This window comes from Somniosus microcephalus, chromosome 10 (assembly GCF_052327205.1).
Source record: "Somniosus microcephalus isolate GS21.2 chromosome 10, FLI_Smic_1.0, whole genome shotgun sequence".
Taxonomy (NCBI): domain Eukaryota; kingdom Metazoa; phylum Chordata; class Chondrichthyes; order Squaliformes; family Somniosidae; genus Somniosus; species Somniosus microcephalus.
The window spans coordinates 111762873-111785701 of NC_140996.1; the positions used below are offsets into that span (position 1 = coordinate 111762873).

A 22829-nucleotide genomic window follows, 5' to 3' on the forward strand; every position below is an offset into this window, starting at 1 on the left:
TAATCACTAAGATCAGAGCTAACATCTCAACATGCCGACTGGTTCACAGGAATGAGTCATGCAGATCCTGGGATCTTTATGTAAGAGAAGTCAGGGGCGGAGCCAAGAGCCAAGACCTGGAACCTCCCAGGTTAGTCGGGAAAGAGGAAGTGAAACTATACACAGTGGGGGGAGGGTAATATACATGAGTGCAAAATGAATACAGGATCAAGACAAACAGATTTCATTACATACTGCAAAGAAATCCTAAAAGCTTCTTGTTTTAAGAGAAACAGAGTTACATGAAGTCATATAATCTAGCAAAACTTTACAGTTTGTTTCAGTCTTGTTCCTGGTAAATTTTATTAGTGAACTTGATTAGTAGTTTTCAGCCTAAATTAGTGTTGAATTTGCCATCAGTCAGAGCGAGCAGGCATGTATGGTGGGATCCTATCGTATTTCCAGTGTATATACCAATGGTAAAAGGGTTTCTTCATTGTTCATTCTTCAACCTGCTATTGCAGAATACTTCACATGATAAGATCATGTATTGGCTCATAGGGAGAGAGGAAGCAGACTTTTGTGTTGGGCATGAAAAAAAGGCTTGAATTATAAACACGCGCTTGCACCGCCCTACCTGCTCCGTTTAGCCATATAGTTCCTCTGCTCCACTGACACTGGATTACTCATCATCTCTCACTCCAGCATTGGTGGCTGGTTCTTTAGCCAAATACTTTTACCTTTGTACCTCCCTCTCTAAATCTCTGCCTTGCCATCTCCTCCCTACTTATAACCACCCCCCTCCCCCACCACCAACAAATATCTGTTCTCCACACACCCCCTCTTAGCCAATATCTCTTCCTCCACCCCGTAAAGTGCAGTGAGATATGTTTCTTTGTGAGGACTGCTGTAGTGATGCAAGTTGTTTTACATTCAACATACCAGTCGTACCACACTTTGTATCACTGTGAAGTATCAATACACACTCTATCGTATCATTTGGTTGTCAGTTAAAGCACACTGTGGCCGCCTTATTCTTCTTGGCTACAACTTCACACTGACTGCACTATAACCCTCTTAACATTAAAATTCAGCGAGTGTTCAGATGCCAGTTCGCTGAGCTCTGGACATGTGACCAAGGGACTTCTGAGTTTTTTTAAAGCAAGGTTTGACACCACACTGGACTTAAACCTCCTGCGGTTTTACATGCCAGATGGAGTCTGAACTCTGACTCTGGATTTATATTTTTGAAGTGGAAACTATTTCACAGTGGCGCTGAAGTTACAGTATGAGTGACGCCAAAGTCGGTAAAACAGGCACTGATCTCAAATATGTACAACAGCAGTATCACCAGTTTCAAATCCACCGACTACAAAGTCAAAGTGTGCTTGTTTTTCTTTTTAATGTTACTTTTTACATTTTAAAATACAAGGTATAAAGTTTACTTCAACTAGCATGTTGATGTTTTGGCTTGAAATGTTCAAAAAAGCCTGTTTTTTTTTAGCTTATGGGATGTGGGCGTCGTTGGCAAGGCCAGCATTTATTGCCCATTCCTAGTTGCCTGTGAGAAGGTGGTGGTGAGCTGCCTTCTTGAACCACTGCAGTCCTTGTGGTGAAGGTACTCCCACAGTGCTGTTAGGGAGGGAGTTCCAGGACTTTGACCCCGCAACGATGAAGGATCAGCGATATACATCTAAGTCAGAATGGTGTGGGACTTGGAGAGGAACTTGGAGGTGGTGGTGTTCCCATGCACTTGCTGCCCTTGTCCTTCTAGGTGGAAGAGTTTGTGGGTTTGGGAGATGCTGCCGAAGAAGCCTTGGCGAGTTGCTGCAGTGAATCTTGTAGCTGGTACACACTGCAGCCACGGTCTGCCGGTGGTGCAGGGAGTGAATGTTTAAGGTGGTGGATGGGGTGCCAATCAAGCGTCCTGGATGGTGTCTAGCTTCTTGAGTGTTGTTGGAGCTGCACTCATCCAGGCAAGTGAAGAGTATTCCATCACACCCCTTACTTGTGCCTTGTAGATGGTGGAAAGGCTTTGGGGAGTCAGGAGTTGAGACACTCACCGCAGAATACCTAGCCTCTGACCTGCACTTGTTGCCACAGTATTTGTGGCTAGTCCAGTTAAGTTTCTGGTCAATGGTGACCCCCCAGGATGTTGATGGTGGGGGATTCGGCGACGGTGATGCCGTTGAATGTCAAGGGGCGGTGGTTAGACTCTCGCTTGTTGGAGATAGTCATTGCCTGGCACTTCTGTGGCGCGAATGTTACCTGCCACTTATCAGCCCAAGCCTGAACGTCATCCAGGTCTTATTGTATGCGGGCATGGACTGCTTCCTTATCTGAGGCGTTGTGAATGGCACTGAACACTGCAGTTATCACCAAACATCCCCATTTCTGACCTTATGTTGGAGGGAAGGTCTTTAATGAAGCAGCTGAAGATGGTTGGGCCTAGAACACTGCCCTGAGGAACTCCTGCAGCGATGTCCTAGGGCTGTGATGATTGACCTTGAACCACCACACCTTCCTTTATGTTAGGTATGACTCCAGCCAGTGGAGTGTTTTCCCCCCCATTCCCATTGACTTCAGTTTTACTAGGTGCTCCTTGATGCCACACTCGGTCAAATGCTGCCTTGATGTCAAGGGCAGTCGCTCTCACCTCACCTCTGGAATTCAGCTCCTATGTCCATGTTTGGATCAAGGCTGTAATGAGGTCAGGAGCCGAGTGGTCCTGGCGGAACCAAAACTGAGCATCAGTGAGCAGGTTATTGGTGAGTAAGTGCCGCTTGATAGCAGTGTCGATGCCACTTTCTATCACTTTGCTGATGATTGAGAGTAGACTGATGGGGTGGTAATTGGCCGGATTGGATTTGTCCTGATTTTTGTGAACAGGACATACCTGTAGACATATCTGTAGCTTTGCAGTTCTCTTCCAAAACCTTTTTATATATAGATTGGTTTGTGCAGTTAATTTATTTTCTCACCTAGGATTTTGAGATTTAAAGCTGCAGTAAAAGTAAATTTATACAATGAATTTATTCAAGCACAGTGTAATAATTTTGATAGAGCACTCATGTATAAAAATAAAATTGAAATGCTGCATACGATAACAATTACAACCTACAGGTGACCACTTATAAGTATGCGTATTTAATTTTTAAAACCAAATTGATTAATGTAATCTTTTTAATTTCTAGATCCTAAAACTACTACAATAGGTAAGTTAATGGCTTGACTTGAGAAATACAAAAATTATTTGAGTAAAGTTACTCATTTTTAAACTTATTTTTATATTCTAACTTCAGTTACAACAAAGTTCATTAAAATTATATGTTCACTAAATAACTAGTTTTTTTTTAAGTGTATTGACACAAGATTCATCGCAATACTTGCTATATTTCCTGTAAGTTTTAATATCTGGTAAGAAATCTAATCTAAGAAGGAATTGTAAATGGATGTTAAAATAAGTGAATGACGTAGTTATACCAGACTGCAGTTAGAGGGTTATGTCTTACTGCAGGGAAGTGGTTACTTAAGGGAATAAAACATTGAATATACCCAGCATTGCATTCAAATTCAAAGAAGGAAATTATGTGGCTGTAGCAAACTGACTGACTTCCTGACTCCTGCTGACTATCTCCAATGGGCCAGCTGCCCACTAGGCTGCTTTCCTGCCTGCAAGTTCAAATCTCTCCAGAGGTCACATACTGACTGAACTAAGATGGCTGGAAATCTGTTGCCACTAGAAAGTGTTGGAGAGTGTCCTGGGACAATTGTGTCCACTGCACAGGGAATTCAACAATAGGGGGGCATGAAAAGTTAAATTGGTATATCAACAATTCATAATGCTGCACATTGATGCTACGACACACTGTGCTACAGGTCACACTATCCTGAATTGTCACTTCTTAAATTTAAATTATATATGAATACTTTGTTTCTTTTTTATGTTCTAGATCCAACTACACCGAATACAAGTACAACCACACATGGTGAGCAAAAAAACATTAAATTTAAGATGATATATGCGTAAGTGAAATTTAAAAAAATAATAATTTTGATTCTTTTATGGGATGTGGGCATCGCTGGCAAGGCCGGCATTTATTACCCATCCCTAATTGCCCTTGAGAAGGTGGTGGTGAGCCGCTGCCTTTTGCAGTCCGTGTGGTGAAGGTACTCCCACAGTGCTGTTAGGTAGAGAGTTCCAGGATTTTGACCCAGCGACAAAATGAAGGATCGGCGATATATTTCTAAGTCAGGATGGTGTGTGCCTTGGAGGGGAACTTGGAGGTGGTGGTGTTCCCATGCGCCTGCTGCCCTTGACCTAGGTGGAAGAGGTCGCGGGTTTGGGAGGTGCTGCCGAAGAAGCCTTGGTGAGTTGCTGCAGTGCATCTTGTAGATGGTACACACTGCAGTCACGGTACGCCGATGGTGGAGGGAGTGAATGTTTAAGGTGGTGGATGAGGTGTCAATCAAGCGGGCTGCTTTGTCCTGGATGGTGTCGAGCTTCTTGAGTGTTGTTGGAGCTGCACTCATCCAGGTAAGTGGAGAGTACTCCATCACACTCCTGACTTGTACCTTGTAGATGGTGGAAAGGCTTTGGGAAATCAGGAGGTGAGACACTCGCCGCAGAATACCCAGCCTCTGACCTGCTCTTGTTGCCACAGTATTTATGTGGCTGGTCCAGTTAAGTTTCTTGTCAATGGTGACCCCCCCCAGGATGTTGATGGTGGGGGATTCGGTGATGGTAATACCGTTAAATGTCCATTATTCATGTTTTTCCCACATTCAGATTTTTGCTGTGACTCAGGATAAAATAATGGCCCGTATTTTCCGATCCCTACGGGTGTGTGCAAGGTGTGTACACACCCGTAGGGACATCGGAAATGCCGGTTTCAGGCATGCGAAGCGCATGCGCTAAAAACCGGCATTTCCGATCTGTCAAGAATCCTCTGGAGAAGGGCCTCTGTGGGCGGAGAGTTCCGCATTCTGCAGAACCTCCGCCCGCTGAAATCACTTAAAAATCTTACGCCTGGTAAAAGCAGACGTAAGGCCTGATTTTACCAGCTTAAGAGTTTAAAAAGGTTTTAAAAAAAAATTTTCACTTATTTATAATTTTTAAATACTTTTAAAAAAGGTAAGTTTATTTTTAGCCCTGTAAAAAAAACTTCAATTTTTTTTTAAATTAAATTTTTTTGCTATATTTAATGTAATTTTAACTTTTTTTTAAATCACGTTTTTAAAATATGAAAAACACATCATCACTGTGAATGGTGATTTAAAAACCTCTACCTACCCATAGTGTAAATTAAAAAGTGCAAAGAACATCTTAAAACTATGTATTGCTGCTTGAATGTCCTTATTTCAGTCCTGCTTCTAATCCATAAATCTACACCATTGCTTTGCAGTGATCAACTGTAATCTTTTCTTTCTTATGGATGAAAAGTCTTGCGTGGACTTGCAACAGCCTAGTAATTCATCTCGCTATGCTGCTTGTTATTGGTTGGACTTGATTTCTTCTGTTGCCCTGGAGCAGTTATTCTGATTGGTCGAGCTAGCCATGATGACGGTTTCCCTCTCCATAAAATGTTGCTGGTGTTTTCAAGTTGCACATCATTTTAGCAAATAACCAATAAGCGGTAATCAAAGGAGTAAAGCACATGTGTCGATCAAAAACACTCCCATTCTGCATTTCATTTTGCCATTTTACCAACAAACAGACAAAAAGATTGAAGTGCACACATGCGAATGAGTGTAGAGATCACATGCCCAATGACTGTCTATTTAATCAAAAATACAATAAGCCTCTTCTGGACCATATGTGACTAGTGGCTAACATAGTGGCTAACACTGCTCTAAACTTGGTGCCTGCAATGGCTCCCTCTAACTTTGAGCTCCCCTCACTTCTGGTGCCTTATGCCTTTATCTGGCCCTGCTCTTTGGGTGTGATTTCAAGCCACACCTCTGCCTCAGGGGTTTTATAGCTCCCTCCATCCTCACTCCCTCTTTTGGCTGTAGGCCAAATCGCCCAGTGCTGCAGATCTCTACACTTAAAAACACCCATTCTGCCTTTTGAAGTGTGGGGCCAGGATTTTGGGGAAGCCCCAGTTATTTATTGTGTTGCTATTTTAAATAATGGGGACTTCCCTAAACTCATGGGGAGCCCTTTAGGAAATCCCACCCTGCACTTCAAAAACCCGATATGGACTAGGAACTGGCATTTGAACTACAGCCAGGAACTTCGCTTAAAGGTTTCCTTACGACTTTGTACAGTAACAGCAGCATCCCCAAGAATTTAAGACTTCCGCTTCCTCCTCCCATCCTGACCAGCTATTCTTGTTTTCTCTTTCTTTCCTTCCCCATCCCCTGCCAACTCCTACTGTCTTCTGGACCTGGCCACCACCCACCCCACATTTGCCACTGGAAAATGCAACCTCTGACAATCCCTCCCCCCACCTGCAACCCAAAAGGCACCCTGAACTGTAGCATCAGCCTGCCTGGTGCCCTCCAACCATCACCAGTAAATACTACCTATACTACCTTGCCACCTGAAAGGACGAGAGAGAGAGAACAGTAGAAAAGTAGACTAGAATATGAAAAGTACTCTGGTGATCCATTGCATCTCCGAGACATTTTAGAAACTTCACACTAAAAGGACTCGGTACTATGAAAAAGTAGATGTTGCTACCCATTGTCTTGTAACATTGAAAAAAAAGTGGCCATCGCCGGAGCAGAAATCTGTTTGCCCGTATGATTTGCATTCAACAACCATCAGTCTTGGGTTGCAGTTATACTATATTACTGGTCTCTGTGTGCCTGCTGATAAGTAATATTTTCTATTTCTTTTTTAAATTTCTTTTCTTACCACTGCTCTTGTGGAACAAAAATGACCTTGAAACTAATTTAGTGTGAGGCTGTCTGATAATGTGAAAATGCATACTGAAAAAGAGGGTCATAGAAATGTTGAGTCTTTGAGATATGATCTAAAACAATGTGCTAGAATCTCAAGGTGCCACAAGGAGTATTAAATGGATGCTTGAAAGCAAGAACTCTGGTTAAAAGATGCTTACTAAGGTAAAGAGAAGGATACTCTTATACTTTAGGCATCTAGCCAGAGAAAAAGTCCACCTCGGCAAGATAATCATATGAAAGGCCAAATGCTCAGAGGAAAATCAAAGACAATATAGGGAACTGGACAGGAATTCCAATTAGACTTGCCTTGCAACAGCACATGACGCACAGTATTGGAGCAGAATCATGTATGTGGCTGTTTTGACATGAGCGTGATGCTTGGAAAAACCTATTCCCTTCTGAAGCCATTGACTCTTGCAGAGTACAATTCCATGGTTGCCAGCAGCACTGCTGTCTTTGGTCCAAATAGCCAAACTTTGTGTGTAATGTATGAATATCAGTGGGATATCTGACTAGGCAGGGTATTACCATTAAGACCAATCTGTCCTTGCCCAACATCCACTTTGTGCTTTCCAACAAGATAGCAGGAAAAAAGTCAAGGGCCTCCTTAGATCAGGAACATTTGAGCAGATTGCAGCGACCTCACTGCCATTCTGGCTGAGACCAACTAACAACCCTGATCGGGAATCAAACCTGGGACCTTTCTGGTCTGCATAGCTCATTACCATCCCACATGGTGCATTTATCCACTGAGCCATTAGGGGCATTCATTACGTTGATTGTCATTGAAAGGAAAAGGCCATCTGCATGTGATCTAGAGCCACTGACCTTACCGGCAGAGTAAGCTGCAGTACCCAGCTAGTAGATTGCTTACCAGACTGATACCTGGGATGGCAGGAATGACGTATGAGAGATTGGGACGATTGGGCTTATACTCGCTGGAGTTTAGAAGAATGAGAGGGGATCTCATTGAAACTTATAAAATTCTAACAGGACTAGACAGAATAGATGCAGGAAGGATGTTCCCGATGGCCGGGGAGTCCAGAACCAGGGGTCACCGTCTAAGGATAAGGGGTAAGCCATTTAGGACAGAGATGAGGAGGAATTTCTTCACCCAGAGAGTGGTGAACCTGTGGAATTCTCTACCACACAAGGCAGTTGAGGCCAATTCATTAAATATATTCAAGAAGGAGTTAGATATATTTTTTAAGGCTAAAGGGATCAAGGGATATGGGGAGAAGGCAGGGACAGGGTACTGAATCTGGATGATCAGCCATGATCTCATTGAATGGCGGAGCAGGCTCCAGGGGCCGAATGGCCTACTCCTGCTCCTATGTTTCCTGTGGTAGGGATTGGCTCAAAGATTGGTCTGAAGTTACTATTCCCATTGAAATGAAAGGACCTGTTCTGGACCCAGATGGCCTTTCCCGCTCATCACCATAGCAGGTATGGAGGGAAGAATATCCAAAATGGTGGGTCTGTGCTGGAATCACTGATTCCAGTTGTGATGTAAGTGCAAAAAGCTTTACTTTACATGTAGTATAGAAACCATCCTGAATAAAACAATGGGAAAGCTTATAGCTATGGAAGTATATATACACTGCATATATATGGAGGCAATAATGCTGTCCCATGCAGCACCTTTGCTGTTCAAGCATTTGAAGCAGGTGCATATAAAGAGCTTGGCCTAGAAATTCAGTTGCGTTTGCGCCCGCTTATTGGCTATAAAGTGGTTTGCGCCTAAAGTTTTTTACCGCCCGAAATTCAGATGGACCCTAACATCGGCGTTAGCCGGTAGCGCTGCGCCGGCACCGATGACGTCATCGGTGTGCGCAGCGCCCCGGTTGCAATGCTATTCCGGCCCGATGGCCAAATTCAGTTGCGGCCGCCTCGCCCGTGGCAGCCGCAAACAGCGTTTGTGAAACGGGGTCTTGCAGCTCCGAAAGGCCGGCGCATAAAGGTGGAGCGGCGGCCGCCTGCCCGCACCTCCCTCCCCGGACTCCTGCACCACCCCCCCCGCGGCACTGATGTCTGTGTCCCGCGAGCCCGGCACTTCTCCGTGGTGCCGGGCTCATTTGCCGGGGGAATCCACCGGTGATCTGACAGCTGCAGGCAGCTCCTCCTTAAGAGAAGGAGGAGGCCTGCAGTACCCCAGCCTGCCGCACCGCATCGGGTGCCGCAGCGGGAGCTGAACGCCTGAAAGTGACATTTAACGCCCCTAGCGAGGCGGCCAAACCCTGCAATAGCGCCCGCCGCCGTCTTGGCCCGTCGCAACTGAATTTTAGGCGGGCGCTATGGGAATCCTGGCGAGCGCTAAATTTCGGGCGCAAAAGACCTGGCGGGGCCATACCGAATTTCTAGACCCTTATCTTGTGCATTAACAGAAGGTCAGTTTATCTACATCATTTACTGGTGCTCCAGTTACATGTGTATCTCACTATTCCAGGAGTGTCAGGGATGCTTTTAAAAAAATAAAATAAAAAAATAAAAAATTATTCATTCACGGGAGGTGGGCATCGCTGGCAAGGCCAGCATTTATTGCCCTTGAGGAGGTGGTGGTGAGTTGTCTTCTTGAACTGCTTCATTTCGTGTGGTGTTTGGGAGGGAGTTCCAGGATTTTGACCCAGCGATGATGAAGGAATGGCAATATATTTCCAAGTCAGGATGGTGTGTGACTTGGAGGGGAACTTGGAGGTGGTGTTCCCATGAGCCTACTGTCCTTGTCCTTTGAGGTGGTAGAGTTCGTGGGTTTGGGAGGTGCTGCTGGAAAAAGCCTTGGCGAGTTGCTGCAGTGCATCTTGTAGATGGTACACACCGCAGCCACGGTACGCCGGTGGTGGAGGGAGTGAATGTTTAAGGTGGTGGATGGGGTGCCAATCAAGCGGGCTGCTTTGTCCTGGATGGTGCTGAGCTTCTTGGGTGTTGTTGGAGCTGCACTCATCCAGGCAAGTGGAGAGTATTCCATCACACTACTGACTTGTGCCTTGTAGATGGTGGAAAGGCTTTGGGGAGTCAGGAGCAATGTTCCCTCTAAGCTGTGCACATGCATAGCAATCGGGAAGGTATCGCACAGGCCACTCACAAGCTGCTCCCTATAAGATACCGCGTGTGTGAGCGGCCGCTAAGCAAAGGTATCGTGCACCAAAATTTTTTTTAGAGTAAATATTGGTCAGGAGGTGAGCCACTCACCGCAGGATACCCAGCTTCTGACCTGCTCTTGTAGCCACAGTATTTATGTTGCTGGTCAGTGGTGATCCGCTTAGGATGTAGATGGTGGGGGAGTTGATGATGGTAATGCCATTGAATATCATGGGGAGGTGGCTAGACTTTCTCTTCTTGGAGATAGTCATTGCCTGGCACTTCTGTGGCACGAATGTTACTTGCCACTTATCAGCCCAAGCCTGAACGTCGTCCGGGTCTTTCTGCATGTGGGCACAAACTCCTTTATTGTCGAAGAGTTGCAAATGGTACTGAACACTGTGCAGTCATCAGCGAAAATCCCCACTTCTGACCTTATGATGGAGGGAAGGTCATTGATGAAGCAGCTGAAGATGATTGGGCCTAGGGCACTGCCCTGAGGAACTCCTGCAGCGATGTCCTGGGGCTGTGATTGACCTCCAACCATCTTCCTTTGTGCTAGGTATGACTCCAGCCAGTGGAGAGTTTTCCCCCCATTCCCATTGACTTCAGTTTTACTAGGGCTCCTTGATGCCACACTCGGTCAAATGCTGCCTTGATGTCAAAGGCAGTCACTCTCGCCTCCCCTCTGGAATTCAGTTCTTTTGTCCATGTTCGGACCAAGGCTGTAATGGGGTCTGGAGTCGAGTGGTCCTGATGGAATCCAAACTGAGCATTGGGGAGCAGGTTATTGGTAAGTGCCGCTTGATAGCACTGTCGACGACACCTTCCCTCACTTTGCTGATGATTGAGAGTAGACTGATGGAGTGCTAATAGCTGGATTGGATTTGTCCTGTTTTTTGTGGACCGGAAATACCTGGGCGATTTTCCACTTTGTCAGTTAGATGCCAGTGTTGTAGCTGTACTGGAACAGCTTGGCTAGAGGCGCAGCTAGTTCTGGAGCGCAAATATTCAGCACTACAGCCGGGATGTTGTTGGGGCCCATAGACTTTGCTGTATCCAGTGCGTTCAGCCGTTTCTTGATATCACGTGGAATGAATCGAATTGGCTGAAGACTGGCTTCTGTGATGGTGGGGATCATGGGAGGAGGCTGTGATGAATCATCCACTCTGCACTTCTGGCTGAAGATGGTTGAAAACGCTTCAGCCTTGTCTTGTCTTATTGGGTGCCAGCTGTCAGTGAACACCTGCTGGCTGCCTGTTGTACCAGGCACTTTCATCGTGTGAAAAGAGGAACAGGGAGCATGGGGTGGGATCAGTGTCAGAAGTGCAAAGACTAAAGATGTCTACATGTTAAAGAAAAAATATTAAAGCTTGCCAACACATCAAAACCCATATCAAATGAGTGCTGTGTAGCAAGAGTACAACTCGGGCATTGCAGGTGTATCTTGAGATGGTTGTCTAATTTAACTAAAAACAAAAGGAGGTCCAAATGATCCTAGTGCACAACTTGTGTGCCGACTCCGGCTTCCTTTGCACTCGCTGCCCACATTAGGGTGTGTAGCACTGTATGTACATTGCAGGCCTTGCCTATGTGCCCTATGTTTGTTTGTTTGTTTGTTTGTTTCACCCAATGCTTTAGCACATTAGATGGCCATCATTTTATTATCAGGCCTAATCTAACTAGAAAAGTATTTGGTGCTGGCTATCCCTTTTAAGATGTATCAATTGGAATCAGCGAGCTTGCCTTCTGCACCAAAAGCACAAACTACAAGCACACAAGTTGCTCCCTTCATTTCCTTGCTTGCCATTACCAAAAAATCATCATTTTTTTTTGTTGTGCATTAGTAATAGTCTATCAAGCATATGCTGATCATGGGTTGCTTGTTTTTAATTTGTAAAAAAATATTTGGGACAGTTTCCTCTTCCTGCCTAGTCTAAATATTGTGTGCAGAATATTCTATGGCATAGCAGTAGTAATCAGAAAATGTGGACATCAAGAATGGTTTCTACATCCAAAATAAAATGCATCTTCTGTAACAAAAAATAGCATACTTGGAGCAAGAGAGTAAATATGTGATGGGCTTCCTAATCTGTTGAGCAACTGAATTTAATGAACTCAATGTAATTAGATTATAAGGAACTGACGGGCTCCATCTGACCATGGTCCTAGCGGAAAGGATAAATAGGGTGGTCACAAGGACTTTAAACTGGTAAATGGGGGGGATGACTCGGGGAAACTGCAGTACAAATAGTAGTTCAAAAACATACGAAAGGGAAGAGAGTAAAGTCGCAGTCAGAAATTGTGCTTTAGGCACTACAGGTAAAAGGGAAACTAAAAGATGTAAAGTGTTTAAACCAGGAGAGAGAAATAAGAAACATGAGAGTAAAACATTAGAGCTGAAGGACAGGCTAGGGTGTGTGGCCCAAATAAATGTTCTTTATACGAACGCACAGAGTACAAGGAATAAATTGAATGAACTGCAGGCTCAAATTCAAATTGGAGGTTATGACATGGTAGCCATTACTGAGACATGGCTGCAAGGCAGTCGGGACTGGGAACTAAATATACCAGGTTATAAGGTCTACAGGACAGATAGGGAAAATGGCAGAGGGGAGGAGTAGCCTTAGTGATTAAGGATGAAATCACTTCAATAATAAGAGAGGATATAACGAGAGGTAAGCAGCCACTGGAGACCTTATGGGTTGAATTAAGAAATAGGAAAGGATCTAAGACTGTAGTGGGAGTTGTGTATCGGCCCCTTGGTAGCAACTGTGAAGTGCTAGATTGTATTAATGCAGAGATTAGACAAGCGTGTAGCAAAGGCAGAGTGGTTTTAATGGGGGGATTTTAACTTTCATATAGATTGGGAAAAGCAGACTAGCACCCGTCAGAAAGGTAGTGAATTTCTTGTGTGTCCGGGATAGTTTTCTACAACAGTATGTCCGAGAGGCAACAAGGGGGCATGCCATATTAGATTTAGTAATGAGTAATGAGACAGATTTAGTTAACAGCCTAACTGTGCGTGAACATTTACCCAATATCGATCATAACATGATCGAGTTCAACGTAGCGTTTGAAAGGGAGAAATGCGAAACAGCTACTAAGATTCTAGATTTAGGCATGGCTGACTTCAACGGGATGAGGCAGAGACCGTCCACAGTAAACTGGGCAAATCTGTTAATGGGTAAAATGACAGAAGATCAGTGGGAGATGTTTAAAAAATAATTTAATGTGATACAGAACCATGTTATACATGTGAGGACAACTAAAGAGGTAAGGGACAGCGTAAAACTAAAGGAAAGGGCATACAAAAAATAGCAGATCCTGGTGAATAGGAAAGCTACAAAAAACAGCAAAGGGTCACAAAACATAATAAGAGTACAAAAAGGGAGTAGGAAAAGAAACTTGCAAGGGATATCAAAATTAATACAAAGAATTTTTACGGTTACATTAGGAAACAGAGGGTGGTCAGGAGCAATGTTGGCCCCTTAAAAACTGAAAGTTGTGATATTGTCAATGACAATGGGAAAATGGCGGGCACGTTGAATAATTACTTTGCGTCAGTATTTACAACAGATGATGATGATAGCATGCCGGAAATCCCAAAGAAACTAATTGAATCCAGGACAGGGACTCAATCAAATTAATGCAAGTAAATTAACAATAATGAAAAAAACAATGGCACTAAAAAGTGACAAATCTCCAGGGCCAGATGGTTTCCATCCCAGGGTTTTAAAGGTGAGCACATTTCTGATGCCCTAACTATAATCTTCCAAAGTTCTCTAGATTCAGGAACTGTCCCTTTTTAGATTGGAAAATTGTGCATGTCACTCCACTTTTTAAGAATGGCGAGAGGGGGAAACCAGGGAATTATAGAAGAGTTAGCCTAACATCTGTTGTCAGGAAATTGCTACAGTCTGTAATTAAGGATAGGATGACTGAACACCTCAAATTTTCAGTTGATCAGAGGGAGCCAGCATGGATTTGTGAAAGGTTGGTCATGCCTGACAAACCAGATTGAATTTTTTGAAGAGGTGACTAAAGTAGTGGTCAAGGCAATGTTAGGAAATTGGCTGAGCAGCAGGAGACAAAGAGTAGGGATAATGGGTAGGTACTCAATTTGGCAGGATGTGATTAGTGGTGTCCCACAGGGATCTGTGTTGGGGCCTCAACAATATTTATTAACGACTTAGATGATGGCATAGAAAGTCATATATCCAAATTTGCCGATGACACAGATAGGTGACATTGTAGGCAGTGTAGATGAAAGCATAAAATTACAAAGGGATATTGATAGATTAAGTGAATGAGTAAAACTGTGGCACATGGATTTCAATGCAAGGAAATGTGAGGTCATCCATTCTGGACTTAAAAAGGATAGAACAGGGTACTTTCTAAATGGTAAAAAGCTAAAAACAGTGGATGTCCAAAGAGACTTGGGCATTCAGGTACATAGATCATTAAAATTTCATGAACAGATACAGAAAATAATCAAAAAGGCTAATGCAATGCTGGCCTTTATATCTAGAGGACTAGATTACAAGGGGGTAGAAGTTATGCTGCAGCTATACAAAACCCTGGTTAGATCACAACTGGAGTACTGAGCAGTTCTGGGCACCACACCTTAGGAAGGATATATTGGCCTTGGAGGTAGTGCAGCGTAGGTTTACCAGAATGCTACTCGGACTTCAAGGGTTAAGTTACGAGAAGAGATTACACACACATTAGGGTTGTATTCCCTAGAATTTAGAAGGTTAAGGGGTGATCTGATCGAAGTTTTCAGGATATTAAGGAGAACAGATAGGGTAGATATAGAGAAACTATTTCCGCTGGTTGGGGATTTTAGGACCAGGGGGCATAGTCTAAAAATTAGAGCCAGACGACAACAACAACTTGTATTTATATAGCACCTTTAACGTAGTAAAACGTCCCAAGGCGCTTCACAGGAGTGTTCTAAGACAAAAAAATTGACACCGAGCCATATAAGAAATTATGGCAGATGACCTAAAGCTTGGTCAAAGAAGTAGGTTTTAAGGAGCGTCTTAAAGGAGGAAAGAGAGGTAGAGGTGTGGAGAGCTTTGGGCCTAGGCTGCTGAAGGCACGGCCACCGATGGTTGAGCGGGCAGAATTTGAGGAGCACAGATATCTCGGGGGTTGCTGAAGGAGATTACAGAGATAGGGAGGGGCGAGGCCATGGAGGGATTTGAAAACAAGGATGAGAATTTTGAAATCAAGGCGTTGCTTAACCGGGAGCCAATGTAGGTCAGCGAGCACAGGGGTGATGGGTGAACGGGCCTTGGTGCGAGTTAGGACACGGGCAGCCGAGTTTTGGATGACCTCAAGTTTACGTAGGGTAGAATGTGGGAGGACAGCCAGGAGTGCGTTGGAATAGTCAAGTCTAGAGGTAACAAAGGCATGGATGAGGGTTTCAGCAGTGGATGAGCTGAGGCAAGGGTGGAGACGGGCGATGTTACGGAGGTGGAAATAGGTAGTCTTAGTTATGCTGTGGATATGTGGTTGGAAGCTCATTTCAGGGTCAAATATGACACCAAGGTTACAAACAGTCTGGTTCAGTCTCAGACAGATGCCAGGGAGAGTGATGGAGTCGGTGGCTAGGGAATGTAGTTTGTGGCGGGACCCGAAGACAATGGCTTCAGTCTTCCCAATTTTTAATTGGAGAGTTTCTGCTCATCCAGTACTGGATGTCAGACAAGCAGTGTGTCAATTTAGAGACCATGGAGGGGTCGAGAGAAATGGTGCTGAGGTAGAGCTGGGTGTTATCAGCATACATGTGGAAACTGATGCCGTGTTTTCGGATATAAATTAGGAAACACTTCTACACACAAAGGGTGGTAGAAGTTTGAAACTCTCTTCTGCAAATGGCAATTGATGCTAGATCAATTGTTAATTTTAAATTGGAGATTGATAGCTTTTTGTTAACCAAAGGTATTAAGGGATATGGGCCAAAGGCAGGTATATGGCGTTTGATCGAAGATCAGTCATCATCTCATTCAATGGCAGAACAGGCTCGAGGGGCTGAATTTATTTCTGAGTTACAGCCATAACGGTTCTTCAGTTGAAAAAAATTCAGGTCGGCAAAAGTTTTGCTCATTGCTTCTATTTCTCCTTCCTACTCGTTCTCTTTCCTCCCCCCCCCGGCCAAAAGTAATACTGTAGTAATAGTTAACTAAGTATTAAAAAATTGGTAACAAATCACTATTATAGATGGAATATCTCAACTGTTCTAAATCTTACTCATGTTTGGCCAGGAATCAGTTGTCAACAAGGTTCAAGCTTAAGAAAGACATCCAGTAAATATATCCTCAGTAACTTTGCCATAAAAGTGTTATTTTAAAGTTACTTTTGGGTTACATTTAAGTTCCTCTAGGCACAATTGCTTTGCAGTATTTGATACTTCAGATATTTCTGAGTCAGTTTCTAACGTATTATTTTATTGCTGTGTATTTTCTACAATGCCTGAAAGATTCCTTCTGTGTCATCCATTTATGACTCATTGATATTTTTTCTACTACCAGTTGCTGGTAACCAAACAACCATTAAATCTGGGAACATTACATCACCTGTGCAAACAACCACCAAATCTGGGATCACGACAACAACTGTGCATACAACCAGTAGGCCAACAACCACCAAATCTGGGAATAGCACTGCAACTGCTACCACAGCAGCTTCTGTTACTAATACAAGTAAGTATCTTTAAAAAAGGTAGGGAAATTTTAGGGTTCATCGCTTTTTCTTTGTCTATTATCAGATAATAAATGCAAGTTATTGCTGTCATTTTTTTATATTGAATTTTGTTCAGTTTTCAGTCAGAAATTATTCCTCTTTTTTCCAATTAAGACCTGAAAAATTCCTGGAGAATTGTGGGATGACGGGGGACTGAAAGTGAAGACCTCATTTATGACTTAAACTTGCTGATTTGAAGTGTGTTCAGCAGCATACATAACGGGTGAATTGAGTGTAGATATACAGCCCTAGATATTTGCGTGCGGGGGGGGGGGGAGAGAAAGAGGGAAGTAGGGTGAATGTTGAGGGCCCAGGTGCCCCTAATATTGGGCCTTATTTCCATCAAGCCAGCGAGGCAAGAAGAGCCTGCTGAAGAAGAGTGAAAGATTGGGCTTCTGCTATGAGGCCAGCGTGGGAGAGATTGGAGGTAGGGAGAAAGATTGGAAGCTGGGTCGGAGGGGAGCGCCAGCAGCCTGCCTCCTTTTTAAATGTAGGATCAAGAGCACTCCAGCTCCTCCTGGCTCCACATTTAGGCAAGTATATTTCAAAAACTTGTCGCGTTGGTTGCAGCCTATCAGGCAGTCCCAAGGCCTCGTTTTCCTGCGTTGGCTGCCTCGACAAGCCAATCTTGCAGTGGGGGTCTCACGGATTAGGCTGTTTATATTCATATACAAAAGGACTAATGCCTGTTTCAGGAGTGGGCACTAAACAACAATTTTTTTGTCCTTTCCCAATATGGTGGGAGGCACGATTCCAGCCAGGAATGTGTGCGTGCTTCCTACCCACCATATTGGAGGCTTAGTAGGCCCATTAGCGCTAGAAACGGGCACTGAGCAGCCTAATTTCTAGGCAGTAATGTCTTTTATAATAATTAGGAATTATGCACTATTCAATGAGTACACATTCCTTTTAACTAATACTGCAAAAGTTTTTAATCTTTAGTTTATCATTATTGCAAGACTGTCAGCAGCCTCTGTGGAACAGGCTCTTATAAAGTTTTGCTTTAGTATTCTACACAAGCTGGATCTATTGGCCTGAGTTGATTGTGAACTAAGTGTTTGGTCTGTGATCAGTCCTATAATTATGTTTAACAAAGATTCACATTCAGTTTGTATTAAGCAGCATTAGAGGACAGCATTTTTATTACTGTTTTATTTCTTTTCTCCTTTTTCAGGTGCTGGCATTGCTACAGCCACCTTGCCCATAGTTTCACATTTTGATATTGGAAGTTTTGTAGGTGGTATTGTGCTGGCTTTGGGTGTCATAGCTGTTTTCTACTTTGGACGAAAATTCTGCATTTCCAGAGGTGGCACTCGGTACAGAACCATGTAAGAAACCAGCATCAAGTCCTTCCTACTCTAGTGTTTTTAAGTTCCATCTCAATAGCTCAACTAGTTAAAGCTGTGAATAGCTGAGCTGACCAGGATAGTTGCAGGTTCAATCCCTGATCTGTGCTGAATGAGTTGGGCAGCGATGGAAAATTGGCCTCATTTCCCCTGGTTCAGGGAAGAGAGAATTGGAAGAGAGAATTTTCCAAAAGTTCTTGGTCAGTGATGGACTGTGGTACCAAGGATGATTGTTGTCTGTCTGTGGAACTGTATCAAGAGAGGAGAAGTTAGAGTAGAAAACTGGTGGAAAAAGGGCATTAAAAGCTCCAAAATCATGATTTCTGATTTGCTCTATTTTAAACTTTATTAAAAATGAAGATTTGCCACAGGCTCAGTGCTGTGGAAGAGCAGAATGATTTGGGGGGGGGGGGGGTTCAAGTTCAGGGCCAAAGGCAGCAACTCTGATTGATCAGGCCAGCTTTAAAAAAAACTAATGGATTTTAGGTTTTATTACACTTGTATAGTATATAAAAGCGAAGAGGTATTAACAAGCCTAAATGTAAAGGTGAAACCTTAAGACCTTGGTTAGAATACTATGTGCAGTATTGGGCTGAGCACTGTACAAAGAATCACGAGGCTTTAGAGCCTGTGCAATGCAGATTCACTAGGATACCATAAAGAGTTGAAAAATAGGGTATTTTTTCATTAGAACTCAGATTACGGGGCAATATGATGGAAGTGTTTAAAATTATGAAAGGATGGGACAAGATCGATAGTAGACTGTTTCTCAGTTGATGTGTCTAGAACAAAGACCCATAGATACAAGATTAAATGTAAGAAATTTAGAAGAGGGCAGGAGAAACTTTACAGAGTTATGAGGATTGAAATTCACTTCGGGAGTTGGTGGTTGATCTAGAAACTACGTCAACATTCAAGATTAGATTGGATAGGTGGATGAAGGAAAAGGAGTTGAAGGAATATGGGAACAGAATGGGTAAATGTGATCAGGACTATGTTCGCAAGGAGGATAAATGCCAACACAAACTGGTTGGACAGAATGGCCTGTTTCCATGTTGTACGTCTACGTGTAAAATAATAAGGAATGGGTTTGTCTTCAATTCCTCCGTGAAAGCCAGAGTGGAATCAAGGAAAAGTATTTCAGTTTTACAAGAGGGGGAATTGGAAGCTGAATTGACCTAGGCTGCACGCTCATAGCTTTTTCTGTAGTTAATTACAGAGTAGCATAGGAGGGGCCTGGAACCAGGTCATTTTCACAGTGGCTTTTAGAATGTTGTGTGGCACAAGTGGGACAGAAAAAGAGCAAAAATGTCAAAAATAATATTTAACCAAGTTTAAATAACCTTCCCTATCTGGTCACATTTCTGAGATAGCGGCACTCTTCCAACTCTGGCCTTTTGCACATCCCCGATTTTTAAATCGCTCCACCATTGGCGGCCGTGCCTTCAACTGCCAAGGCCCTAAACTCTGGACTTCCCTTCCTAAACCTTTCTGCCTCTGTACCCTCCTTTAAGATGCTCCTTAAAACCTACCTCTTTGACCAAACTTTGGGTCATTTGCCCTAATATGTGTGGCTCAGTATCCAATTGTTTTATAATGCTCCTGTGAAGCACCTTCAGATGTTTTACTACGTTAAAGGCACTACTCGTTGCAATTCATAACAATTGGCAGCATAGCGGTTGCTGGAAGAATAGCTGCAGATACACTGGAGGCCTAGGTTTTCCTCTGACAGGGTTTGGGCCCAAACTGCATCAGGGTGCAACTCTTGTCTGCCAGTGTGATCCAGCTCTGAAGTCACTTAATTTGAATATTTATGGCAGGGTTCCAGAGCTCTCTGAAGGGAAAAAATAGCTGCAGTATCTGCTGCAGGGGGAAAAAAAACTTTCAAAAAAGTTTCTTTATTGCAAACTTGCAATAGATTTGCACTGAGCAAGGTGGCCCCTTTTATACCCACACCCCATTTCCAACATCCTTATCAAATGCTGGCTGCCAGAAACTTGTTCCTAACACTCCGCATTGATAAGGCATTAATGACCGAAAATACATCGAATGGTGGTTCCTGTCGGTACTCTTATAATTTTCACAAGCCTGCCAAAATATATGAGTGGGTATATTCAACATCTGCAAAAACCCATAAAGTGGCAGCAGATGTCAGTGAGTTAAGGGTGGAGTTCACTGCCACAATTCCAGATCCCACTTGTCCCAAAATGTGGGTCTAAACATTTCCAAACATTGTAGTTTTACATTATATTTGACATGACTGTAAACAAAAAAAGTTATAATTACAAAAGCACTAACTTATTTTTTTATGCATTCTAGTGAAGAAACTGAGGCAATAATCTAAACACCATCAAATAAGATGACTTTTTCCATGAATTAGAATCTGCAATTGCAACACTTACGTTTATGGAGAAAAAACTATATCTGTCTTTTTCTACTGTTGGATTAATGCTTTTACATTTTAAATGTAGTATTTTGTTGAATCCCAATGTGCCTTTTAAGCTTAACTGGTCAGCTAGTGACCAGGGGTCAGGGATGGGTGACTGAAGTTATGGGTAACAAAGCACTGATTACAGAAATTGTCAGGAGTCGAGAGATTATTGTTCACTTTGGATATAATCTAAATGGTACAAAGCCAAACTTTCTCCTACAAGCTTCAGATTTTCTTAATTGGTTGAGATGTCTAAAGCAGAGGTTTAGACCATTAGAAATCCAAACACTTCATTCTTGATTATTCAAGGCCAAAGTCTCAAATGTTCAACTCTATATAAATCAGAATGTCAACATCATAATTTGATATGCAGAAAGATGATTCAATATCTAAACTAACTATACAGTAATGGATCAAAGTGTTATAACTGTTGGTGATATTAGGGGATAGATGCTTAGAGTTGTATAACATTCCTTTGTCTGCTATTTTAATGGCAGTGTCAACTCACTTAAAATGCATTAAATGTTTGGTTGCAAAAGGCACCAATAGTAATTTCTAGGTTGCCAACTATATTTTACTGAGCTTTGCTTTATTGCTTAAAATTTAATTTTAAAGTTAATTACAAATACATTTTTCTGTACTGATTACTTATACAGCAGAGTTCAATGGGGCCTTAAATCGTTTTTAAAATAAAGGCTTTTATTTAAAACTACCAACTATCTAACCTACAAAGCATCCTCTTTGTTGAACTTTTGGGCAAGTATATAGTTAAAAATTACAATAGTTTAAATGCCAGCTGTCACTTTGTTGTCCTGCTGCAATTGCTTAGTTGCATTTTATAGAATCTGTACAGGACTTGTTAAAACTTGGTTCACTTTATTAATGTGTGTTTATAATGACTTGATTCTAGCAATTTTGAGTTCAGCTTATTTAGTTAAGAAAAAGGGATATTCCACAACATGGGATGAATTTATAATCTTAAATAGGTAATGTCATGCATTTTGTAATTTCAAGATAATAAACATTACAAACCAGAACCTTGTTCTGTGTTTTGTATGAACACTGAACTTGTTTAAAGACTTCTTGTACAACTGCTGCTAAAGCAAATATTTTCATAATTAATCAATATGTTTCACTTAATGGAGAATTCCTTTGTGAGCCAGGGTGCTGTGGTCACGGTCAGAAAGCAAATCCAAAGCATTGTTCAGTGCTAGCACTCTTACTAGAATAACTGCTACAATTATCATAGGATTTTGAAAAACATTGCTGATCTTTCACCTGCAAACTTGAACCCTGTTGTGGCACTACACACTGAACACTGTTTCAACAACCATGTCCTTTCTAATTTGCAATGGTGTCGAGAATGTATGCTGGAGTCTTCCCCATGGCCATCATCTTCCCACTTGGAACCAGTGTCCTGCAACTCCAATTCCAGCCAAGAATTGTCCTGTGGATTCCCCAACATAGTTCAATAGCAATCCTTTAATAACGGCTGTATGGCTCAGTTTTCTAAGTGGCAGTCAATCTGCGGAGTCTCAAGTCCCTTTGCATGCTTTCAATTACAGTAGCAAGGAGTCCATTCAAATGAGGAAAGGGGTCTAATCAGAAAATTTGGCTAGGCTAATCCCTTTACGCAAAGTGCAGGCAGTGGATTTTCACAAATCGGAGCCAAAATGTTTAGAGAAGAGTTTAAATCTACTTAAACCAGTGTTGTCCAATAGAAATTTCTGACCAGCCCCAGGTGTGCCTACATCAGTACTGTTTTAGCTACATGGATTCTTTTTATTTACTGATCTAAAATGCAGTTAGCCACATTTGAATTCCCAATTGGTTGGTAGCTACATATTAAAGTTTGTACAATTTTCCTTTCCAAAGCGACTATTTCTGGTGATCTTTGCCATGACCGAGCTGTTGAGGACTTGGGTTATTGAAATGTCTGGAAATTAAATGCAAGGAGGTTTCCCACCCAAGAAAATGATCTGGGTATTAACTTTTCTTGATCAGTATATAGGACAGCCCAGTGACTTTTTTTTATTTTTTATAAACGATAGATGCATTACAAAATCCACCTGAAACTTGCATTATTGCAGTTTTGGAAAATTAAAACACTGGAATTTTGAATGGAAAAGGGAGTACATTACAGGAATCCCACCCCAACCGCAGTTTTGCCATACACAGATTTCACATACTGTTTTCACTGACAATTTGTCAACCACAGCAGTGAAATTCACGTATCCGCGGTTTAATTTAGGAATAAGGTAAACAACATTTTTATGCTGTGTTTACTGAATTTGCCAACTGCGGTTTTACTAACCACAGGGGTTTTCAGGGACATA

General features: G+C 42.6%; 1 protein-coding gene across 3 annotated transcripts in view; it reads left to right on the top strand.

Annotated features, from left to right (window-relative positions):
• The window catches only part of LOC147111628 (uncharacterized), a 94601-nt gene extending 73041 nt beyond the window's left edge, over window positions 1-21560 (top strand). Inside the window, exons 2-6 of one of the 3 annotated variants that reach the window (XM_085998698.1) lie at window positions 3174-3194; window positions 3933-3968; window positions 16506-16676; window positions 17891-18044; window positions 20382-21560. In XM_085998698.1, coding sequence (XP_085854824.1) covers window positions 3174-3194; window positions 3933-3968; window positions 16506-16676; window positions 17891-18044; window positions 20382-20406 — 407 coding nt within the window. In that variant the 3' untranslated portion in view covers window positions 20407-21560. The remainder of the gene's footprint in view (window positions 1-3173; window positions 3195-3932; window positions 3969-16505; window positions 16677-17890; window positions 18045-20381) is intronic. The other 2 variants (XM_085998700.1, XM_085998701.1) reach the window with 2 other exon arrangements.
• The last annotated feature ends 1269 nt before the right edge of the window (window positions 21561-22829 follow it).